General features: G+C 36.1%; 1 protein-coding gene across 2 annotated transcripts; it reads right to left on the bottom strand.

Annotated features, from left to right (window-relative positions):
• Positions 1–392: 392 nt before the first annotated feature.
• Mepe (matrix extracellular phosphoglycoprotein) lies at positions 393–12,587 on the bottom strand. Of its 2 annotated transcripts, XM_076865296.1 has the most exons (4): positions 12,534–12,587; positions 9,061–9,114; positions 7,968–8,060; positions 393–1,871 (listed from the first exon to the last, which is right to left on the bottom strand). In XM_076865296.1, the coding sequence occupies exons 1-4, from the start codon at positions 12,585–12,587 to the stop codon at positions 393–395; spliced, it is 1,680 nt and encodes a 559-aa protein (XP_076721411.1). The 2 variants fall into 2 exon arrangements, with proteins under 2 accessions (XP_076721411.1, XP_076721412.1); XM_076865297.1 differs by lacking the exons at positions 7,968–8,060; positions 12,534–12,587 and having other exon boundaries at positions 9,061–9,096.
• Positions 12,588–26,162: the final 13,575 nt, after the last annotated feature.

Raw genomic sequence — 26,162 nt, 5'->3', positions numbered from 1 at the left:
TTTTCTCTACAACATTTAATTACAGATTGTCCAAGAGAAATTGTGTTTATTTTCGGAGCAAAAAAAAAAAAAAAAAAAAAAAAACATAGGAAGATATTTGCAACATTCACAAGCTTTTTAACCATAACAACTATTCAAATATTACCTATTATCTAAATCCTTAATAAGTGATTTTTTCCCCTTAAGAAGCATTATAACCTTGAATAGAAATTCATATATGACCATTAAGATCGTAAAAAAAAGAAAAAAAAATTCCCCTGAGGAGACCAGGCTTCTTGACTCTCATTCCCAGTTTTTTCCTCTCTCCCTCTGGTCTGCTGTCCGGGCCTCTTCTCCACCGCCAACTGGCAGATGACTAGATATACCAATGGTTCTGCTGGGACTTCTAGTAACTAGTCACCGTCACTCTCACTTGAACTGCCACTGTCAGATTCACTACTGTCGTCCCTTCTAGGGGGACTAAAGTTCCTACTGGAATGGGGTTTTCTGTAATACCAGGAGCCTTTCCTTTGTGACATACTCTTATTCCATGTAGAATTATTTCGTCCATGGGGTACATAATGGCCTTTTCTGCTCTGCGTTATTGTATTCCCTTCATTCCCAGGGCCATTATGGGGACCTACTTCATTTTTGATATCATTATCAAGACCGTGAGAAGGAACAAGCAGACCCTGACCTTTGCCCTGACTAGAAAATCTTTGTTTCCCATTTGCGGTCACTCGGTTCCTGTTAGATAGTTCTGTACCTTTTCTACTGCTACCTCTGCCATTTTTTGGTACTTCGTTGAAATTGGCACTTTCCATTGTATCGCTGCTGCCTTCTTTTGATCTCTCTTTTGAGGGCACATGAGGATAATGGAATTCTACCTTCCCCTGGTGAGCATTTTGGCTGCCAGCATCCACTCTGTTCCCTTCCTTTCCAGGGAGTTCCTTAAAATTGGTGGTGCCCGTGATGTCATTGCTGCCCTCCACCAGGCTGACGTCAGCAGTCCCTGCCCCTTTCCCTGTTTGACGCTTGTCTCCAATGGCGTTGCCATCACTTTCTTCTCTCTCTGGGATCTCATTATAATCTGCCCCCCTTGTATCAGGGTTAGTAGTCGCAGCTTCACGTGGGCCTGGAAGTCCTGTTTGAACACCTGTACTTTCTGGGTCAGGACTGAGAGCTCCTCCTTTGCTAGGAATGCCCTTAGAAGGTTGACCGTCCCCACTGAAAGGAAAGATATCATTGTCCCCTCTCTCCTGAAGATCTGTGTAACCACTGCCTTCGAAATCACTGGGGATTTTCCGGGCTCGGGAGACCTGTTTCAGGTACTGAGTGTTGCGTCGGATGTGGATGTGAGGAGCATATTTGTTTTTTACTGGGCTCTTCTGGGCTTGGGGATCTCTTTGATGATTCCTTTTATCTTCTGAGTGGGCTTTGGCATAGTTGACACTTGATGGAATTTTGCTTAGAACATTCCTGGGTTTGTGCTCTTTGTTTTCTTCTCCCCACAGCTCTGTCACAGTCACAGTCGCTGGCCTCACCCCACGTGGCATATTACTTCTGATGAGAGCCACACCATATTCTTCTTGGTCGTGTAGGTTGCTGATGTCATCATCTCCATCCTCAACCCCTTTATTCCCAGTGGATTCAGGAAACATGGACATCATTAGGCCATCGCGAGCTTTTCCTGTGTTACCAATACTATAGCCTTCATTCTGTCTATTTGCAGAAAGAGTTGTGGATTTATTACTTTGGTTATTTCCATTGGCTTCAAAAAAGGACACATCTTTCTCTCTTTCTTGGATAATGGTTTCATTAGAGGATGGTTCTTGATTTCTTCTCTTTTCAAAATGATGAAGAGCAATGTTGTCTTTGCTTTTTTCTTCCTGCTGAAGTATAATTTATAGCATAAAGTGTTTATTTCATGTTAAATTTTTTAAAATATAAAAATTCTTAGGCAATTTTTTAAAACCATATGTTTGATTAATGTAGTCTATTAACTCAATAGAGGCTTATTGGTAGAGCTCATTCTGGAATGGCCAAACCAGATTTCATGGAGAAAGAAAATGAGCAAGGTTGGAAGCATGAGTATGATTCAGATATACAGAGGGGGTGAGAATATTTTAAGGGTAAGTGACAAAGTCAGTTATTTAGAAAAAGATAATATGAATAAACCTACATGGCTAGAGTGGAGAGATCCTAAGGAAGAGAATAAGAAATAAATTTTTAAAATATAGATTCAGGCCAAACTTTAAAGGAAGACCTAAACTTAAGAATGTGATAGAAGACTGTGATCCTCATGTAGTGAAGAGTTAGTCACAAGTGAAATGCATTTTACACTTTAAATTATTCTCTGGGGCTTGGGGTTATGGCTCAGTGGTAGATCACTTGACTGGCATATGTGAGGCACTGGGTTCAATCCTCAGTACTACATAAAAATAAATAAAATAAAGGTATTGTGTCCATCTACAACCAAAAAGATATTTAAAATTATCAAAAATTTAATTATTCTCTCTCTCCCCTACCCCTTGCCTTTGTCCTGATCCTCAGAAGTATTCATTCAGGTATGGAAGAATTTTTATTCTTCACTCTTCTTTTTTATTTTTCCTTCCTTCTATTCTTCCTATTACCCTCCCTCGATCCCTCCCCTATTCTCTTTCTTTCTTTCTCTATTTTTACAGAAAATCTACAAATAGAAAACTATAGGTAATAATCAGCCTCTGACTTTCAAAAAACAAAAGATTTTGCAGCAAGTTTTGTGACATCAGCTATTATTTGAAAAAGAATTCATTAATTTTCTTCTCTCTTTGTCATATAAGACAAATTTGACAATCAGTATGGATACTTCCTTTCTCAATTCAGCATTTACCAGAATCATTTGGAAGCCTGTTGAAACAAAGATTATGGGGCCCAAAGGTCAGGTTTCTGACTCAGCAAATCTGAAAGGGAGCTTTAGAATTTGCGTTATAACAAGCTTTCAGATGAGGTAGATTTTGCTGGGTCTAGAGACTACAATTTGCAAACCTATGATCCAGAATGTATGTTTGGAGATCCAGGCAAGAAAAGAGCCCAAGAGAAAATGGATGAAAAGGAGAAAGTAGAGTCAAGAAAAGAGCTTACACCTGAATCTCAATTTGTCCTTTCTTGTGGGAGAGGCTTGTGAAGATGCCACTTTTTTCAAAGCTGGGGTGCAGCCAGGTTTCAGTAAGCATGGCAGAACAACGTGGTTAGGAAGAAAGGGGCTGAGACTGATTTTGCCACATGCTACTTATTCTTTCTCTCTGGCATAGGCAAGATATTGCAAGGTTTGAGCTTCTGCTCTGGAGCTATGAAGAGGGTGATTGCATAGGTGGAGTGAGGTAGTTCTAAAAGGAGCAATGTAGATGGAGCACATATACCAGGGACAGATATGAGTCATATTTTAAGAGGATACCAAATTGCCTGTGGAAGCCAAGAAAGCCCAAATCACTAATGGGTCCCCATGGAGACTACACTGATTGGATCCTAAGTGATAGTAGGTAATGACTTCCTCTTAGGAAGCCAGCAGGGCAATCAGCACTCAAATAGTCAATAACACTGTTCCATGGTGTCTGAAGAATCCCATCTTCTTCTCCCCTGTGGTATAAGCTGGATTTGTATTTAATAGTGCATGGCTTATAGCAGCTCAATTCACAATAGCCAAACTGTGGAACCAACTATATGCCCTTCAATAGATGAATGGATAAAGAAACTGTGATATATACATATATATATATATATATATATATATATATATATATATACACACACACACACATACACACACAATGGAATATTACTCAGCAATAAAAGAGAATAAAATTATGGCATTTGCAAGTAAATGGATGGAATTAGAGAATAGCTTGTTAAGTAAGCCAATCCCATAAACCAAAGACTGAATGGTTTCTCTGATAAGTGGATGCTGATCCATAATGGTGAGGGGGGGCATGGGACAAGTGGAGAAATTTTGGATGGGGCAAAGGGGAGGGGAGAAAGAGGATGGGGGTAGGAAAGATGGTAGAATGAGACAGATACCATTACATACATCAGTATATGTATGATTGCACAAGTGGTGTGACCCTACTTTGGGTACAACCAGCGAAGTAAAAAATTGTGCTCCATTTGTATACAATAAATCAAAGAGCATTCTGCTGTTATGTATAACTGACTTGAACAAATAAATAATTTTAAAAAAGAGTAATTGGGACTGGGGAGGTGCCTCAAGCAGTAACACACTCGACTGGCCTGTGTGGGGCACTGGGTTCGATCCTCAGCACCATATAAAAATAAAATAAAGCTGTTGTGTCCACCGAAAACTAAAAAATAAATATTAAAAAAATTATCTCTCTCTCTCTCTCTCTCTCTCTCTCTCTCAAAAAAAAAGTGTAATATGTTGGTATTACAATTCCAATTTAAAATAAGTACACCTATGATTTTAAGCTTAAACCTTTTTAGGAAAAGGTGTTTATTAGTTAAAAAACATACTTAAAAAGAAAGCCAAATATATGAAATTTATATACTCAATTTAAAATAATTAAAAGAATTTCATGATTCATTAGTAAACCAGAACAAAAATTAATCAAAGGCCCCTTATATGTGTTAAAATTTGACTTTGAAAAAAATTTGTAAATTGAAAATAATTAATTAATTAAGAGAAAAATAGTAGTGGTGGACTAAGCCATGCCTGTATACCATCTTAGAGAAGAAGGGAAAGTGAGGATCTGAGCATTTTTATCTAAAAGAGACTAAAGGATTTACTCAAAAACTATTTACATTATTAGATAACCTTAAGTCTAGACAGGTTAAAATGAATTTATGTGCATTCCCTTGTCCCTTCATAAACCCATTGGTAGGGTCTTTTGAGCAACATAATAATCACAGACAGAAAAAATTCCATAGTTCTTTACACCCCACATTGAATTTATGCCACTATATAAGCCTTCAAACTGGTGAATAATATAAAATCAAAAGATATTTATGGAGGACTCAAGATTTGTATACAATTGGGCTGTGTGCTGTATGTTCTAAGCAAAACCTGGTGAATTATTAAATGGCAAAGACATCCTGTAGGTACAAATGGTATGTGTAGCAATTATTCTTCTTAGGCCATTGTGTTCATATCCGTCACCTGACTATGGTTATGGGGTCCCATGTCAACTCCAAACTCTAATGTAGTCTGATCATCCCCAGCACATAGCATCTGTCACTTTTCTTGCCCTGGCCATAGCCCTGTATTCACTACACAGTTTAATTTTGTCTTATCTTTTTGTAACCACGCTTCAATCTTCTGGCTCTTTTTGAGCATGTGAACATCTTCTTGGACATGTTAATTAAAGATGTAAACATAGATGAGCACTCCCAGATAGAGAAGCAGTCAGCTGAAAACACACACTTTGGGAGTAAGTTTGTAGGAAATATAGCAAAGAAGATAGAAAAAACAGATTCAGGGAAGCCAGCATCATTGAGAATAGCACCAAGTAGAATAGCAGACAGGAGATGACAATGGTCTTTCTTAATCCTTCACTCCAGTGCGCACTAAAAGTAGTTGAATTATGGAAAGAGCATATATATTAAAACCACCTGCCTGACTCTTTATTGACTGTATGACCTTGGGAGCCTTATTTAACTCTTTGAGTTTTAGCATTTTCAGCTATAAGATAGGAAAAATGATACCTACCTATTAGGATTGTTGTGAGAATTAAATAATTTTATTAAGTGATATAATGCATGTAACGCATCTAGCAAAATTCCTATCATTAAACAAGTCTATATAAATGATAGTAACAATCATTTTTTATGGAACTGTATACAACTCTTTATGGAATGGTAGTTTGCTTTCTCACATAATGTTAATGATAGTCATTTGATATAGAATGCACGCCTGTTGTCCAAGTCCCTTGACATTTCTAACATGGTCATAGAGGCAGGTAGAGACAGAATTTTTCTGAACCCTCTGCCCATACAATACCTGAATGTTGCCCTCTGGCTGTTGGTTCCACAAGCCTGTGGCCCCTGATGACATGTTACTTAAAAAGTGGTTCTGACAGGACTTCTTCTCCCCACCCCTCTCTGTCTTTCCCCTACCCCCAAATAGAAGCACGGTTCTAATGGAAGGACCACCAGTTATTAATTATTTGGTGCCGTGGGGAATCAGCTCCCACTCGAATCTCAAAATAAAAATGGTGTATCTAAATGTACTTCAACTGTATGAAGCTTGCTAATGTCTGCAAAAGTGCCAACTTGTAGCAATTTTAAAATTTAATTTGAATTGATTTATTTGTGGAAGTTATGACACCATTAATCACCAGGATGACACCATTATTTTTTATATTCCCAAGCATATTCTAAAAGTAGGCAAGACTTTGCTATGAAAAAGAGAGAGAGAGAAAGAGAGAGAGAGAAACAAACTTTGCAGTGAGTTACTTCTGAATAAAAAGTACTAGAAACAGTATCTTGCTTTAAGTCATTTAGTTTGGGACATTTATATTGTTCGTTGCAATCAAGCTTATTTACTCATTGCTAATATAGCCTTTTGAGCTAAATAAGTGGGCCAGAAAAATCAGTAGATTATAATAATTCCTTCTTAATTTTTTTCTTTTCCTATTCTGAACTAGGTAGTTTTTTTTTGTTTTTGTTTTTTTGTGTGTGTGTTTTTAGTGCTTTTACTAGTTTCAAAAGAGTAACATATTTACTAATGAATTCTATGCATGTCATTAGAGAAATTAATGAGATTATTTTATAATGGAAAACATGAAATAACTTTTGAACTGTGGTACGTAATAGCTAATCATTTCTAACCATGCATCAGAGAAAATGTTTTAAAACCAGAAAAACTTGCTTTTTTGCATTTGCTTATGTTAAGTAATGTTTGGCTGCATACTGGTCTATGAATAAGTTAGCTGGTCTGATTTCCTATTTTCATTCTTCAGTTCATAGTATTCTTTTCTTGGAGAATGGCCTCACCCATTCATTTCTGTTTTCTTAAATCCTGCTCATCCTCCAAGGCCCAGCTCAATTATTCCATTATGTGGAGTTCCCTGAACACCAGGCAAACAACCAATTTTTTTTCTACTCCAAGTCCTTAAAGCATGATTTAAAAAAAAAAAAAATCCTATTTATATGGCACTTTCCACATTCCCTCTTGGGTTCTAATGATTTTGTATCTTTTGTTTCTTTTTCTAATTTCCAAGATCCTGGAGAGAAAGAATTAAGTATTTTACATATACCTTACACAATAGAAATAGCTGAATTTGTTTGTTACTATAAGTAAGTTCTGACTGATTTTAATAGGCAAGTAGATGCGGTTTTAGAGATGGCATGTAAAAGATACCGAACAGAAGAAAATAACATTCTGAAGGGAAACTCCTACTTCCATGGGAAATGAGAACAGATTTGGAAAAGTGAGTAGTACTTCTGCTGATGGTATTGAAAACTGTTTCCAGCTCTTTGACCAACGAATCTACAAGAAGAGACTGAGTGAAAAGAATTATTGTCAGCCCAGTGACAAAGGCCTCATTCTTTCTCTTCTGAACATCCCAACACAGATTGAGTCATCCATGGAATGAATTAAAGACACTAAAACATGTCACTCTTAGGCCAAAATGATTTCTCCTATTAACTTTCCCTTGGTGAGATCCCCACCATTAGACCATATAGTGTCCAGAACATCTCCTCACGTAAGATCAAACCTTACTCAAAATAATGTGGCAATCCATGGGTGTCTGTAGCCGCAGGTCTTGAAACAGAGAGGATTTTGAGCCAGGGCATGGGGCAGGAGTCAGGAACACAGAGTGGCATTAGTAGAGAGGACTGAGGAGCCTAGGAGTATGGGGGAAGGGAGGAAGGTGCCAGCCAGGGACAGAAACCAGAGAGGAGGCAAAAATAAACTTGTCTGTCCTACAATTTCCCCTAGGGTTAGTGCAGAGTTTGGCTTGCAAAAAGAACCTTCACTCAAAGATTCTGCTTACCTTTCTGTTGGCTTGATTTTCCTTCCCAGATGATGTATTAACATCCTTAAAAATATAATACCCATATTTTTCATGGTGGCCCTTGTATGTTCTCTACAAAAACACAACATTATATTAAGGTGAGTGGTCATTCACTACAAAGCTTCCTGGCTTCCTTTCTGACAGCATGAGATATTTTTTAACTTGGGAGAAGTCAAATTCTGCTTCTGACAAATGGTAGTGTTTCTTGGAACCACAAGAGGGTGTGCATCATCCAGCCTCTGGAGACATCCACTTGTTCCTTCTCTTTTATCTACTTATCTCTAAATATGTTTTCCTTGCATATGACTGTCAAATGCTTCACCTCCCAGGGCGTGTCAATTTTTCTTCAGATTTCAATGGAAATGGAACATGCAGAAATATTTCAGTGAGATGGCTGAGGAGATCATGAGGAAGGCAGGTTTTACAATCTAATGTCCAAATGGCAAAACTCACAGCAAGAATATGCAGCCTTTTAAATTTGCAGTTTTAGCCCTTTGTAATTTTCAGTTCGGATAAGGAACAGAAGATTGTTAGTTCTTAGAACAGAGTTTTCTGAGAGTGCCAGGAGAAACTATGGCAGGCAGAAGTAAGCTGCAATTTGGTGATGTGCAAAGCTGAGAGTATTTGCTGAACTTTCTGGATGGATGTCAAAAACGAGTTCCAAGTAAACTAAATTTTCCATTAAAACCTGTTAACCAATTTTCTCTTTTTTCCCTTTCATTTATCACTTTGCTCTCATGTGTCCATGTGGCAAAATATGGTTTGCTAGTTACAATATCCCAGAATTCTTCCTTATCCCTCTGAAAGTTGCCTAGCAAAATATTATTTCCTGAAGGAAGAAATCACACTGAAGAGAAACAAGTCTATATTCAGAATGGTTTCTTACTTTCCTATCACACATTGTGTGAATTTTAATACTTGATTAACTAGAAAGTGCCAAAATGATGTTGGATAATTTTGCACTCCCAGTATAAGCACCCAAAAATATTTTGGCAGTTCAAACTTTCTCTTATTGACGCTTTTTCTTTACAGAGCTAAAATTGAGTTATTTGAGAAGAATGATTCTGTTTACCCTGTGTTCTTCCACACAGCCTTGCCGAGGTTTCACAGTCTGTAGTGGAAACGTCTGCAAGGAAATGAGGGACATTTCACCAAGTGGAACATTCTTTCATCCATTTCTTCAAACAACAAATGTTTCATTTATTTTTCTCTCACTGGGTTATACTAGTCAATGTGGAAAATCATTTTAACCAAAAGAAGGTGGACCCAGTTATCCTTTCACAGTTATTTTGGTATTAGAAAGGACAGTGCCAGCTTTATTCTCCCAGAGGGAAACAATGCCATCTCCGTTTCAGAACCAGATTCCAGCACAGAGAACCACCACATGGAATGGCAAGAAGAAGGCAGGCATGATGCTCCAGTGGAGGAGCTCAGATGCCATTGTTATTCACTGAAGAGAGGTTTTCACTCTCAACCTGGAATTGTTGAGTGCAAGAGAACTCAGAGTTCAGTGCTATGGACTTATGGGAAATGGTGGTATAAATTCAACGGTTGATATGATGAGTTAAGTTATATCAGTGCTAGTGGTCCAGGAAAAGTCCCACACCACAGTCCTGCATGGAAGGAGTAGGATTATACCCCTTCTCTGTCCTTACTGTTGCTAGCCTCCTGGCCAGAGGTTTTATTCAGGGAAGGTGAATGGAGGTGGTCAGCAGACTAGAACAAATTCTTTCTCTTGGATTGATATGAAAATGTCAAAATTTCTTGAGAGGTCCTGATGGTAAGGGGTTGCTATTGAAGTGGAGGATGGTCAGAAAATAAAAAGGAATAGATCTGGGCAGCTGTCCCAGGCCTTTGAGCTGAAGGCATCACAGGACAGCATGCAGAACAATATCTAAGAATCCTGGAGCAAGTTTTCTGCAACAGGAACAAGTATATGGATATTTAATTGTCAGTATTTCTATTTCTCTGCTTACTTTTGAAAGCCCTAGCTTATCTGTGATGTCAAAAGGGGAACTTCTGAGTAGAACATGTTTGTTCTTCAATATATATGCTAAAGTAGAAGCAGGAGCCATGGTGGGCTGGTTATAGAAGAGAGAAACCTTCAAGAAAAGATCAAAACAGAGGTAAACAGTTTCAGGGGCTAATAGCAGTCTGCCTAATAGCAGTCCTATTCACTTAGAAAGTAGTTTCCTAAATAAACCTTATTTAAAAACCTTAAAATAAACCTTAATGTCATGGATTTTCTTAAAGCATCTTAAAAATATAAACTCAAAAGTTTCCTAAAAATACCTCAATGTAAATCTGTCTAATATTCCATTTTATTCTAGAAAACAAACAATAGTTTCTCAAGAAAACCTTATATTCACATAGCACTTCACAGTTTGTAAACTGTGATAGGGATCTGTCACACAGATTTGCGTAAAAATCTCATTTGAGTCCCATAATAACTCATTTAATATAGGTAATAGAAGAAGCCTATATGTACAGAGGTGGTAGTAGATATAGAGGAGATACATTAACCTAAATCCTATATGTACAGAGGTGGTAGTAGATATAGAGGAGATACATTAACCTAAATCCTCTCTCTCTCTCAAAGCCCCAGGATTACAATAATAAATTTTAAGTAGTTACATAAGAAAAAGCATTTGCTGATAAAAAATGTTCCCAAAGCTTACATTAACCTCAAGATATATTTTTCAATTTTATTCTTTATTGTATTTTTTAATGTTCATTCTTATATGATCTTTTGAATATAAATTTAGATCATTTCATCATTCTTTACTAATGTCAGAACAGCTAAAATAGTTCTGGAAATGAGGTTATTGGAAGAATAAAACATAAAAATGAATTGGGTAGATATGAAGCAAAAGAAATGAAAGCATGGGCATCTTCTTAACAGAACACAGTCACACTCAGAATCACATGCATTTGTGTATGGATTAAAAATACATACATGATGACATAGAGTACTTTGGTATAGCCATGATATTCTGTGACCCAGAACAAAACCTTCCTAGTCATATTGCCTACTTATGAATTTTCATGGAATTGCACGATCCAAGGACCTTTTATTTCTCATGTTTTAAAATTGTTTGGAATTTGGCTTACAGTTCTTAGACATACATAAGTGACTCAGTATATATTACGCTTTATGCTAGCAATCTATTATTAAGTACTTTAGGTAATTGCTAAAATAGAATCTGTGTATCTGTGAGAAAACATCACATTTCACCTTTCGCAATGCCAAATTTTGTACCCTTGCTGTGACTCTTTCATTTGAATCTGTATCCTTCCCTTTTTTCCCACTACCCAATTGGTCGTTGATCTAGGCTTGAATGTGGTTCTGTAATGTAGATGGCATTGTCTGTCTCTGGGAGGAAAGTTGGCACCTTCTTTTGACCAGTGGTCACTGGATCAATGTTGACATAGCATTTTACTGGAAAATGGTCAGAAGCATCACTCCAGCTGTTCCTTGGAATGTAATGCTCAAAATAAACTCATCCTCAGTTGGTTAGATTGAACTAGGTCAAATAGACCCACACTATCACCATCATGCCTAAGGGTGTGCCTCTACAGCCTTGGTGAGCTAGGTGATGAGGATTGGGCCTGACACATGTCTGTTTTAAGTAGTACAGCCCCCACAGGACTTTGTGAGTACGTGTACTAAGAGGGGTGTATGCTTTCCCCAAATTCTGCTGTCCTTGCCAGATGGTATGGTTCATCCTTGTCCCTCTGGTTACCCAACTGGTCGCCCACTCACTTAGGACCTATATTTAAGCATGGTTGGCAACACAATGATTACTTGTTTCCATAGTTCTCCAACCAAAAAGGTTACTCTGAGAAGTTAGGATACTGTTCAGACATTATCTAATTAGCGCTGTGTCTGCATTGCAGAAAATGTCTGTAATGCTCAAGACAATTTGGTCACATCCTGAGTACTCATCTGGGTGAATCAGAAGAAAAGACACAAAGGGAAATAGAAGCTTGAGTTGGGCTAAGTTTAGGTGGTACTACTTCATATCTTTAGCCTCACTGAAGAAGAGAACATCTTTAGCAAAATCCCACAGCACTAAGGTGTTGAAAGAAATACAGAAACATTTTGTACCTTTGCATTGCCATCTGTTTACAAAATAGTGTTAGTGAGCTTTAAAACATTCATCTTGAATTCTTCATTCAAATAATATACTAATACAGCATAGTATGTACATATTAGAGTATATATAGTAAAAAAGAAAAGTTTTTGTCATGATATAATTTAAGTCTTTGAACATTAATCATTAGCCTTAGCTGACTTGAAACACTCTTACTGGCTTTTAGTTCTCTCAAAAATACTGCTTTAGGTGCTCTGTAGAAAGTAACATGGAGATATCACATGTTTATTGAAAGGTTCCTTAGTGATAGATGTTAAGTGCTGGATTTTTTCTATATGCTTGATACTTTTTGTTACTGAATTAGATAAATTCTACTAATGTTAAAAGACATGGCTTAAAAGAAAATAAAGTAAGAGATTCTATGAACATAAATGAATTTGTAAATGCTTACTGATGCTGCCCAGGTCACACTAAAAAGCAGCAGTCCCACATAGACACCTTGCATCTTTGAGAATCTCTGTGAAAAGACAATAATATTTTACCCTAAGGCATTGCCAATTGTGAACTGCAGCCATAAACTCAAAAGTACATGTAAAATCCTTCCACCAGAGCGTCCATTTCCTTTATGTATATTAATAATTATATATTATTATATATTAAAGTATATAATATTTATATACTGGCACATGTTTTATATAGTTATATCTAGAAATTAGCATATATATACAAATATTTTGTATGGCTTTTTTATACCCAAATGTGGATATTTTAACCTAAAAATTTTAAAGTCTAATTATTTCTATGTGAAATGAAAATTGTTGACTGTCATTAAAACAATAAAGTCAGCTACAGAAATGATTTAGAGACACATTTATTTGCTCTATTGTTAGACCTACATTTTTTCTCATCTTTACAAAGAAATCATTGAATATTTGTATAGTTCAAAGTGACAGTAAATTAATATAGCAGCTTATAATAGACTCTTTAGGTGTGTCAAAGTAGCAAACGCCACCATGAGGAATAAAATTCTATTTCAATCCAGGCTGGTGCCCCAACATACCTCCCCATATTCATTAGCAAAGTCTCTGAATTCACCGCCATCTCTGGGCTGGAGAAACTACTTATGTGACATTTACATTAATAGCTAGCAATTTAAACATTAAAATGAACTAAGGACTGTTCTAAGAATTTCATATGTATTCAATTATTTGAGCCTCACAATAACCATATAAATTAAGTGAGTCCTATTCTATAGATAAAAAAGGTCAAATAACTTGCCCCCAAACTCACAGTTATTAAGGGGCAGAACAGTGATAGCTATCCAAGAAATGCAGTGTTCTTAGTCAGTACTATGTGCCACCTTAAATAAGTCTCTATTCTTTAATCTTATTACAGAAGTATCTACACATAATTGACTTAATGACAAATCAGACTCAACAATATAATGTTTAAAACACAGTTATGGGTAAAAGTACACGTTTATACTTTGGTAAATATATTGACAGACTCTAGTGAGCCCTTGTAAGTAGCCATTAGATTGAAAAAAATATATATTGTCAGCATATCTTTGGACTAACAATTTGTTGATTTTCATGAGCATTAAATATTTTACTAATTATACATAGACATATAGCAACTAATAGGAAAATAATATTTCATTCCTTGTGATTAGTTGGGATAAAACACTTTTAAATGAGAAAAGTAATATATAAATATTCTTCCAATCTTTAAACATTTCAAAGCAAAAATGTATTTGTAGAAGTAAACAAAATTATTGAATATATTCTGAAATTTTAGACTATTCTCTTCCAAACTAATATAATGCTAAGGAATTATTTCAAACTAAAATTTATTTCTTCAAATATTTTATATATCCAGACAATATAAATCAGTTATCAAATAATAATGCTGAACAGTAGAAATATCAGCACAGACAATGTTTGAAAACATAAACATGATCAGACTTTCTTTATTCTGGTTTGTAAAGGATACAACCAAATTTACCGAGGAATAGAGTAGAGTTTAAGTCTTTGTGTTACTGTGAATCTTGATTATGCTGATAGTCAAATCAAAGAGGAAGGTAATACCAAACCATCAATTTGGTGATTAGTTGGTGATTTCTATAGCTTAGTAACACACTTTTTATGTTATAAAATAAAGCACTGAATACTACACAGTTGTGCAAATTGTAGAGAATACCTTCAATTTGCATTTACTTTCAAAAGCAGTAATCTGATCAGAGTGCCAAGCATCTTGAAAATGTAAACAGCTATGATATAAAACTATTTGCTACCAAGAAGATTGAGAGAACCAAATTACCTGGTATGTTTTACCTTCAGAAAACCTGGTTTCTCCTGCAGATTAGCAGTCTCTGAGCATTTTGCTGAAATTTAAAGTTTGTTAGAATTCCCAGTGTCCAATCAGCACTGGCCCACTTTGCACTAGCAAACAATTTGTTACCAGTGCCCACAGATAACCACAGGGGGCAAAGTAATTTTAATCTAAAAATGTTTTGTGGTAGAAAGCTGCTATCAAATGTTCCAGAAAGTGGAATAAACAGAAAATATAAATACCTCAGTTTGAATATCATGTTGTCAGATAATTAGAATTGATTTTAAAACTATTAGGACAGAATACCTAACAAGTTTAGAGATAGAAAATATTTATAAACTTAAACGTTAATAGATGCAAATTTTTTATTATCTTTTCATACAAAAAGTCTCTAACCTCAATTTTATCTGAATGAAATTCAGAAACATTAACAAACATGTTTTGAGTGCCTACTATGTGGCACCCATTGAGGAAATAATAGTGAGCAAAATGGACAAAATAATTCTTGTTTTCATGGAACTTAATGACTCAGTAGAGAAGACAGTAATAAATAAGATAAATACATAAACAGTAAACCATTTTATGTTAGATAACGACATAGATGAAGTCTAAGTATAAAACGTACTGCAGGGATAACAAGCATTAGGATTGAGGACTCTAGGTTGAAATCTAGATAGAGTTTTGGAAACACTTTATTGAGAAGGCAACTTTTTGGTAAAGACTTTGCTGTGATTTGAATGCATGTGTCCCTCTAAAATCCATAGAGTCTTTAAGATTTAATTAAGTCATGGGGGTAGAATGTTCATGAATGGGATTAGCAACTTAATAAAAGAGCTGGAGGGAATTAACTAGGCCATTTTTGCCCTTTTCACCTTTCTGCCATGTGAGAATGCAGAATTTATCATCTCTGAAGGATGAAGTCACAAGGCACCATCTTGGAAGCAGAGATAACAAATCCTCATCAGACACTGAACTTGCAGAATCTTGACCTTGAACTTTCCAGTCCCCGGAACTGTTAGAAATAAATATCTTCTCTTTATAAATAACACAGTCTGTAGTATTTTGTTATAGCAGCATGAACAGATTCAGACATCTGTAGCCACAGGACTATCTATAAGAAGAACATTCCAAGCAGGAGGAATAGGAACAACAGAGCTTCAGCAACAAGAGCCTGCTGTCTTGTTCTACAGAAGAGGCCAATTTGGCTAGAGGAACTGAGCAAGGAGAATAGCAGCAAATGAAGTCAGAAAGGCATTAGGTGGCAGATGATATGGGGCCTGAATGTCATCACAAGACTTTGGACTTTACCCTGAGTGAGAAAGAAATCCTAGAGGTTTTGAATGAAGAATTGACTTAAGGAGTAATTGGATTAGGAAAAGGGCAGAGATAGCATCCTTAAAACTCTCATGATAATCCCAAAAAGAGCTGATGGGACTTGAACCAGAGTGTGGCAGAAGGATGATGTAAGTGGACGTATTCAGAGTATATTTTGAAAGGCAAGCCAGTAGGACTGCTGGTATACTAGATAAAGGCTGTGAGAGAAAATCAAGAATCAGGATGACATCTGTGTTAGTGACCTGCAACTAGAAGAATTAAGTTGCTTTATATTGATCTGGGAAAATATGCAGAGAAGATAGTTTTGAAGGAAATATTGTGAGTTTAGAATTGTTCATGAATGTTATACAATGGTCAATTTAGGGATTTCTTTTTATTTGGCAATATTAGGGATCAAATTCAGGGCCTTGCTCTTGCTAAACAGGTGCCCTACCACTGAATTATAACCCTAGCCCAAGAGTACTGAATTTCTTAATGAAACAAGTAGCATACCCATATTAGAGTAAGCCATTCATGGTTATTGCCTATTCATCTCTATTGTCCAAACTGGCTGCCAAATTCATAATTGTGATAGTTAAGGGGGTTCTATTCAGTCTAAAAATATAACAACCCATGGGGTTTTTACATTGAAATTATATGTGAAAATATATATGAAAAATTGTGTGAAAATTATTTAACCTATAGTTTGTGATAAGAACTATCTATAGTTAAATGCATCTTAACAATTATAGATGGCATATGATTTTTAAGTATAAGCTCCAATTTCTCCCAACTCCCCAAATAGACAAAAAAAAAAAAAAAAAAAAAAAAAAAACAGCAACAAAAATAGACCTTGGGTGCTTTAGGCTTAGAAAAAGATAACTTTTGTAGTTAAGGTCAAATCCCACTTTTTTGCCATTCCAAATTTTACATCTTATGAGTGTCCTGGGCTGCTTTTTCAAACACCTGCCAAGGCTAGAGTTTGAGCTATTGACCTGGGGCCACAATGATCCAATCTTGAATTTTAGAATATTTGAATACTACCATTGAAAATGAAGGCATTTAATTCTAGGAGTTTTGAAGCCAAACTCAAACAGATCTGAGTTCATTCCTGATTTATTTTACTAAGTGTTTTTGTGGTAAATTTCTTAACTAAATTGAACTTCACTTTGCCTCAATTTCTCCAACTAAATATAGGGATCATAAATGAGCTAAATTTTCATTATTACTATGATGCAGTGTTTTTACATTAATTCATTTTACCCTCATAACAACTTTGTGATGTGGGTATTATTGTTATTATACTTACTTTAGCAATGAGACAAAATTCTCTTAAGAGACTTTCTTAAGGTCACATACTCAGCAAGAAGAAAAGTCAGAAATTGCAACCAGGCAATTTGATGCCAAAACAAAGCTTTAAAACCATCGTACTATACAGCATAAACATTAAATTAACCAGCTCTACAAGGTGCTTAGTTAGACCAGTGCCTACTTGTATGATTAAAGGGTAGTTAACTACGCATCCCACCCACTCTTCCTATCATTAATAATAATCGGGTATTCAGGTGATAGATGTATCCTTACATATCTTCTTTCTGTCCTCTGTTGATTACATGTCTTCTTCCATAAAGTACTTAATGTAAGAGTAAAGTCAGTAAAATATTGAGAGAAATAATATGGCTGATGTATAAGAGAACATGGTGGGGTAGTCTATTTCTCTAGACATAATAAATATTTGTGCCTATAATTTCACCAAAGTGCCAAAGATTCAGGTGATAAGGGAAAAAGCTAACAAGAAAATCAAAACCAAGGAAAGAAACACAACAAATGAGAATGTTCAGTCAACTTTGAGACTGAACAGAAATATAGTTATATAAACAGTAGACAGATGTGAAAGCACAAGAATGTTCATCTTGAACTTCAAGTATTCCGTAAGACCAATGAATAATTTAGCAATTTCTAAAACAATTGACAGATCATGTTGTTTTAATCTTTTTCATTTTTGTAACATTAATTTTATATTTTGAATGATCCAGGGTAAAGAGTAGCCACCTGGCTTTTGCTTCATATCTGATATAGCCTTCTAAAATATTTGTGGGTTTTTCACTGCTAAGAATCTTAAAGCTGTTTTCAGATATATCTCAAATGTGCTTCCCTTTATTTAAAAAAAAAATTGAGTATGAGTGTGAGGGGGAATATTTCCCCTTCACTTAAGTGATGGGAAATATCTAATTCTGATCTAGAAGAACACTTGTTCCAGGAAGAGAAAATTTCATAGAATTTTAAGAAAGGAAAAAAAAACTGACTTAGCTTCTAGTCCTACCAAGTAATATACAGGCAGGAGCTAAATATACATGCTCTCAAAGCTAAAATGAATTCAAAGCTAAAAAGAATTAAACTTGAGGCTTAAATTTAGAACCTATAATTGACAAAGGCAAAAAAAAAAAAAAAGCAAGACCCTATTTTGGCTAGAAGTTTGCAGAGAAGACACTGCAGAAAAAATTAGAAGAGCAATCATTTGCTAAATTTCTGTGAAATAAAGATTTAACTTTTGGCCCCTTGAAACTTTCCCCTTGTTAAGTTCAAACTTTAAAACTCAAAAAAATGTACTAAATGATTTTGTGTAATGAAGAGTTTGCGATCCAATAACCAAAGGTAAAGACCAGAGTTATGTAAAAACAACAAAATTTTATCTAATCTCACATCATGTTTTAAGTATATTCATTCATGGGTATCACTCCAAAATAGAAAAAGTTCACTTTTTCTAAAACATCACCTACTACCAACTTTCTCATTTACCCCCAAATTATTTTTAATTTTAGTTATTACTTTTTTTCTCTTAGAAATACATAAAAATTTCAACTAGATCCAGAACTGTGGAGGGTCACAGAACAGCAGGAAACTCTAAGGCTACTTGTTTACCCGTTGGCTATTATTAGCAGAGAGGACATGTCAATATAATTTGCCTTTATTTTTATATTAGAAAGAAGTTTTATTACACCTTAAAATGTAATTTAGAGGATGTAGTTAAAATGAAATTATAATGATACCAGCCTTTTCCTTCAGAACATGGTGACATTGCTGGAAGTGACTGCAAGACTTTGTTGTGTGACCTCAAGGGGAAAATATCTCTCATTCTCAAAATAGTATTTTTCAGAGGTTGCGTTTTCTTTTTCAGGACCAAGAATCTTCTCCACAGGAGACAGAACACATTTACCAGTGAGTTATTCATTGTATTGGACACATATTAATACTTTCTTACTAAATTAGGGCATATCTAGTCTCCTCAATTTTTAACTTTTTACTTCATGTTTAGCTGTATTCTGCCATTTTATTTTATATTTCCTTTCATTACTTTCTTAATTCTCATGAACTCAGGTTTTCTCTATGCTTGTCAGGTCCTGTTCTAATCAGTTATTTATTGCTATTTAGCATATCACCTCAAAATTTAGTAGTTAGAAACACCAAATTGTTTTCTCTCCAGGTTATATGAATTGACATGGTTCCTCTATGAAATTCTCCGTTGGGATCTCTCAGAGAGGTATGGTGAGGAGTCATCTGAAAACTTGACCCAGCTGTATATTCAAGATGGCGCCTCTGTGTTTTTGCATATGACTGCTCTCTCCAGCAGAATGGCTGGACTTCCTACATAATGGCTCAGGACATAAAATATTCAATGGACTGAAAACTCATTAGCTGGATTTATGTTCCATACTAATTACTTTTCATTATTCTGTTCTTTATTAGGAAATTTTCTTCTACTTTGTGAGTCCCAGGTCGGTCTCAAAAGCTGAAAGCAGAGATTGCCAGGACATTTCTGTGGGCTCCACCTGCTGTGGAAACACTCTCAGAATGTTGGTCAAAGCAGTCAGAATGAAAAAGGTACAGAAATGGGCTCCACACCCTAATGGAAAGTGACAACATCACATTGCACAATAGCTTGTAGAATGGAAGATAATGCTGCAGCAACTTTTGCAGAATAGAGTGTGCCCAACACATTCCTAGGAGCAACACAGGTATTGAGCATTCACTGTAAACTATTCTTACGATGTTTGGTATGCTGTGTCTGATGAGAGTTCATTCTATAACATGAATAATTGTCCTTGTTGTGCTGTTAATTTTACATGACTCTCCCATAGCTAATAACAAGAGCAAGCTTTTCTTTAGCTGAGTAAGTGGTGAGATATACCTAATAATCTTATTACAGAATTTCAAAGGACAGTTGTGACAGAGCTCCCCTCCCTCCCTCTCTCTCCTCTCCCCCTCTCTGTTTTAAATAAATATATGTATATTTATTTGAATATTATTCACCAAAGATAACATATCTTCCTGTGTTTAGGTCCAGGAAATGTCAAAGCATTGTATAAAACAACTACAGAAAGAAGATAATACACAAATTTCTATTAAAAACACCAGAAATTGTACTGAGTTCTAAAACAACAAAGAACAATGAACAAAGCCTCAAGTTAAAAAGAAAGAAGAATAAAATGCATTTGTCCAATTTATTTACATTCTAAGTGATTAACAAGAGTTAAACTTTTGAATAATCAATTCTTTATAGTTTATGACTGGTTTTATGCAATCATCTAAAAAAGGAGGATCAATAAACTATAGTCCATGGGTCAAATCTCCTGTTTTTGCAAATAAAGTTTTATTAGAATACAGTTGTGCCCATCTGTTCATTGTCTATGGATGCTTTCAGTACAGTGACAGAGTTGAGTTATCTTGACAGAAAACAGATAGCCTATAGCCTGCAAAATCAACAAAATTTACTATCTGGTCCTTTACAAAAAAGTTTGTCAAATTTTTCTTTACAGAGAAAGTTTGTTGACCCTCAAATAAAATATTGAGGTCTGAATTTCTATTTTAAAATGGGAAAATGCAAATTCTATACATGTTGATGAAGGTCTTATCTTCTTGGATCTTGGGAGTCATAAAATTAAGGAGAGAAGCCTCTTGGAAAAAAAATAATATAATAAAATTTAATTTACATAGGAACTTTTATTCTCCAAACAACAAATCAAGTTAATGAGTTTCTACCCTGCTGAGCATTTTAAAGATCTAAGGGTAAAAATATACAGCATTGCACTTGGATAAACAAAAGATCTAAATGATCGTTTCACTGTTTACTTTTAATTAAAGCTGTTTTTTTTAAGTGAGAGTCATATTTCTTGACTTCAGATTTTCCTTTACAAAAGAGAATGTGTTCACTTTTCTTTTTCATACTCCCATAGTTTTTTTTCTTTTTCAGTCAGAAATTCACTTTGCTTGAAGAAGGATTGGGTGTCTTTTTGTTTTGTTTTGTTTTGTTTTGTTGTTTAATAGAAAGAGTATAAATGGAAAGAAAGTCAACATTTGTTTCTTTACTGCTGGAATATTCTCGAAGCCCACATCAGAAGCAATAATTTTGAAAGCCAAAGCTCTAGCTTTCCAAGAGTAAACCTTTGTTAAGAGAAGGAAGAATGGCAAAAAAAAAAAAAATCAACATAGCATAATAGATGAATGATCCAAAAAGGAGGAGGGACATTCATGATCCCCACATATTAAATCTGGATCATCCAGGCTGCCATCTGGGGAGGATATTGATTGAGGCATTATGTTGAAGGAGATAAGAGGGACTTGAAATGAGGGGGTAGGATACAGGGAGACTACAGGGAGAGGGGTAGAGTCATCTTTGAGAAGCAGTTACCCTCTGACCATCCTTTCCCACAGTGTGGCCTATTTAGCATCATAAGGTGGCCTGAAGATGTCCTGAAAATGTCATGGGTCATATTGTGAAAGTTACATTCTCTCATGATTAAAGATTTATCTTAGCCTGTCTGCACTCCCCTATGTGGCCAGTATCCTTTAATGTCCAGGACAATCAAAACTTCCCAAATTTGGGGATCTGAAAGAGATGTATAGGGGAGTAGCTGTGCTGCAGCTTCCTGACAATCTGGCCTGACTCTCTACAGACCACATCTATATGAATTGCACATGGGGCAGGATTTGACTGTAGTACAACCTGAGTCTTGTCAAGATGCCCTGCAGTTCTTCAAGAAGCAACAAGCAGCCCAGCAAAGACACACCACAGTGGTTTCTCCTCTACCTGCCTATCTTATGGGAGATCACACAAGGCCATTTCTCATCCACCTCTTCAATTTCAGTTGAACACAGGACTTTTGATCTTGCCCTCTTAAACTACAGCCTTCTGTGCAAGTCCATTCATTTGACAATGTGTTAGAATAGAACGACCTACCACCTACGTCATTTATTATCTGTCCCCTCTGGTTCAGTGTCACCTGTGGGACTAGGGATGCAGGGAAATGACAATGTGCTGATCCTGCCTGTGCTCTGTATGAGTAATAAATTCCAACTCTTTTTGACTCATTGTCTCCCTATTGGAGGAATTTATGGAAGTGTGGTGTGTGAATCTAATAGCTGCAGTCACATGCCGTGGCCCTGTCCTCAACCACACTGCTGCTCAAGGACCTCTTGACTGCTTGACAAGGTGTGAGGGGAAAGGCCTTTTAGTTCACACTCAAGTAGAGGTGGAGAATTATGAAATCAGCCCTAAATATACAAGTTACCCCAAAACTAGCTGAGTTATACTGGAAATCATGCAGAGTTGGGTGATCGGGCTTCCTACTAATTTAAAAATGCATTCTGCTGTCATATATAACTAATTAGTACGAATTTTAAAATGTAAAGTAAATATATAAACAAAATCAGTCTAATGACTGAGTGATAAGTAGAAGTTCTCCTGCTATGAAAGAAATTCTTTTCAGCAGAGAGGGCAGGCTTTGGAAGGTAAGACTCTGGGAAGATAAGGAGTTGAGGTTTTTAAAGTCAAAACTCACTATTTGGCCCACATTAGAATTGAGGGTTGGTAATTGGCAGGTGCTATCTGGGCTAACTTGTTAGGCATCGGGTAAGGACTGAGTTGGCCATTGGTGGTTGCTGTAGTCAGTGGTCTTCTGCTGCCTTTCTTGTATGTGTGAAATGCCTCTACAGCATAATGATGCTTAGGGGTCTTTTATCTCTCCAAGAGGGTCACTCCCTATAGGATTGTCCTGTCATGTTACCACTCTTTCCCTTTGCATGAGCATCCCCTGTGAGACTGTGGGTCTCCAGTTCCCTTTGGGATAGAAATCAGAAGGTACTACCATTAGAAGTTCAGGCAGTCACGTTAGGATTTTTTTTAAGTGTTCCAAAACTACAGGCAACAAAATCAAAAGTAGGGAAATGAGACTACATCAAACAGAGAGTCTTCTGCACAACAAAGGAAACAATCAACAGAGCAAAAAGAGAACTTCAGAATGGAAGAAAATCCTTGCAAACTATTCATTTGAAACAGGATTAACATCTAGAATATATAAGGAACTCAAAAAACTCAATAATAATGAATAGTCCAATTAAAAAAAAAATAGGCACATGATCTGAAAAGAAATATTTCTTCCAAGAAGAAATACAAATGACCAACAAACGTGAAAACAATGCTCATAATTATTACATATCAGGGAAAAGTGAATCAAAAGCACAATGAGAGATCATCTCACCTCAGAATGACTATTATGGAAAAGACAATAACAAGTGCTGGTGAAAAAAAAGGGAACTCTTATGCATCACTGGTGGAAATATAAATTAAAAAAACCATTATAGAGAACAATATGAAGTTTCCTCAAAAAAAAAAAAATAGATCTATTGTTTGATCCAAATTTCCACTTTGGGGTAAATATCCAAAGGACATAAATCAACATATAAAAGAGATATTTACACTCGCATGTTTGTTGTAGCACTATTCATAATACCTAGGATATGGAATCAGTCTAGGTGTCCATTGAGGGATAAATGGATAAAGAAAATGTGATATATAAACACAATGAAATATTATTCAGTCATAAACAATGAAATCCTGTCATTCACATCAAAATGTAATTGGATAATATAATATTTAATGAAATAAGCCCCCAAAAGAAAGACAAGCACTGCATGTTCTCTCATGTGGAAGCTGAAAAAAAGTTGATCTGAATATAGAACTGATTACTAGATTCTCAGGAGAGTTGTTATGGTTTAGATGTGGTGTCCCCCAAAAACTCACGTGTAAGACAATGCAAGAAGGTTTGGAGGAGAAATGATTGGGCTGTAGCCTTAATTTAATCAGTGAATTGATCCCTGATGTGATTAACTGAGTGGTAACTGGCGGCAGGTGTGGTGTGGCTGGAGGAAGTGGTTCATTGGAGGCATGGCTATGGAGTACCTATTTTGTATCTGGCGAGTGGAGTCTGTCTCTCTGCTTTCTGATCAACATGTGAACTGATTCCCTCTGTCACACTCTTCCACCATGATGTTCTGCTTCACCTTGAGCCGTGAGGAATGGAGCCGTCATTCTATGGACTAAGACCTCTAAAACCGTGAGCCCCTGAATAAAACTGTTCTCCTCTACAATTGTTCTGGTCAGATATTTTAGTTGCAGTAGCAAAAAAAAAGCTCACTAAAACAGGGATGGAAGGAAGAGAAAATGGAGGGAGATTGGATAATGATTACCAAAACACAGTAGCAGTTCTAGTGTTCCATAGCATGGTGGGGTAACGATAGTTCACAATAGCCTGTTATATATTTTATGAAGAGCTAGAACAAAGGAGCTTGAGAGAAGGCTCCACAGAAATAATAAGGTGGAAATTCCAATTACCCTATTTGATCAGTACATATAGTATGCAGGTGTTGAACTGTCACACTCTACCCCATGTGCCACTTGTATGTGTTAATTAAGAATAATAAAAAAAAAAATAGAATGTGTTTCAAAAAATTAAAAATCAAAAAACCAAAGTATATTTCAGAACTTTCATTTCCACAAAACAACAATGACAATAATGGAACAAAAATATTTTTATCCACCTTCTTTTCTTAATCTAGTTTCAAAAATCTATGCAAAAGACATAAATTCAAACTATATTTACCACAATTTTTAAAACAAGTTGTTATTGGTTTTGAAATTTTGGAAGTCTAAGTCTGAACATCTACCTTTTTCTTTTTCTGGTGGGGAGTACTACTGGAAGGGCAGGAAGGTACTTAAGGTGTTTATGAAAGTGGATAAATACGACCAGGATAAACAGATGCAGACATATCCACCTTAAGTATATAACCATGTTGTAAGGACACGATCTCTTCTCTTACACACACACCTTACACACACACACACACACACACACACACACACACACACGAGAGAGAGAGAGAGAGAGAGAGAGAGAGAGAGAGAGAGAGAGAGAATTTTTCAATTTCAGCTTCAAACTCAGTAGCTGTACCTAAGCGATTGATTTGGTGAGTGATCCCAGGGCCAGGAGCTGTAGGCAGGCAGGAAGGGAAGGAAGTTAGTTAACAAGAAGCTGATCACCACTCTGAACAATAGGGACTCTTTTAGCATGTCTAAAGGCTCTGTAACACACTGACACACTCAGCCATGCCCCTGAGGAGTAAGAGGCTGGAATATATCCACCAATCCCTATTTCTTATTGGTTAAGGATTACTCTTAAAGTGTTATGTTCTCATGTTCTTGGGCTGAGAGGTGCAGGAGATTATGGAGACTCCTAACCTGCACTCTAGGATGTAAAGGTAATGATAGGTAAAGTAATGATAGATTCTGCTACTAGTAGAAATTCAAGAGAAGAATGGGTAGTAAACTTGTTTAAAGGCGCACTAAAAATGCAAAAGAGACTTTTTAGAGACTCAATTTTAATATCTGAGAAGCCCTTACCCATTCATTTTCAGGTATACACGTAATTATTAATGGAATATTTTAGACCAGAACTTGTATCTGAATAAATGGGTGATCAGTATAATCAAGGACATCAGCATAGATGTCAAAGTAGAGGTTCTAGTAGAGGAGACCAAGGTCACAGGAAGATCCTCTTGCAGGCACCATGAATAGATACAGGTGGAATAGTATCAGTAGTTATCAGGGATGGATAGTAGTCTTTGAGCTATAAAGTTCTAGAACAACCAATAGAACATCATGCCCAGGACCCAGTTAGAGGATCCTTGGTGCAAAGTGAGAGCCAGATTAACATGTCTCACCTAATGCTAAATGGGTCAGCCTATGCCAAGGTACACGACAGACCAAAAGTTGAGAGTGGGGGCTGAAATGTGAATGTTGAGGTGAAAATACCTGAGATACACAGGCTTGAAAATTGGCATCAGAGGCAGGGAACCTCTTGCCCTACACATAAGTCAGAGTTTCTGTCCAGTATTAACACCTTCATCATAACCCTGGGAGCCAAAGGGGTCCCTGCCTTGATGTAGTTAATTTTTGCTGTTCATCACCTAAAGACCTACATTAGAATACAGTGCTTTTTGTTGAAAAGTGTAATCGAATTCCCACTTATACACTGTTGCTCTTTTTTGACAATGGCATGGAAGGATGCTTTCCTCATTTGCTAGCAATCTGTTCTGACTC

Source organism: Callospermophilus lateralis, chromosome 8 (genome assembly GCF_048772815.1).
Source record: "Callospermophilus lateralis isolate mCalLat2 chromosome 8, mCalLat2.hap1, whole genome shotgun sequence".
Lineage (NCBI taxonomy): Eukaryota > Metazoa > Chordata > Mammalia > Rodentia > Sciuridae > Callospermophilus > Callospermophilus lateralis.
This window is presented reverse-complemented; position numbering and strand designations above follow the sequence as displayed.

What these genes read in the sequence shown, in the direction of transcription:
- Mepe (XM_076865296.1), bottom strand. Translation starts at nt 12,587, where the DNA reads ATGCAAGGTGTCTATGTGGGACTGCTGCTTTTTAGTGTGACCTGGGCA. An exon ending in GTGTGACCTGGGCAGCATCA is followed by an intron (nt 9,115 to 12,533) that starts GTAAGCATTTAC and finishes ATTTCCTTGCAG; the next exon opens with ACGTTTCCACTACAGACTGT. An exon ending in GCTGTGTGGAAGAACACAGG is followed by an intron (nt 8,061 to 9,060) that starts GTAAACAGAATC and finishes GTGTTTTTGTAG; the next exon opens with AGAACATACAAGGGCCACCA.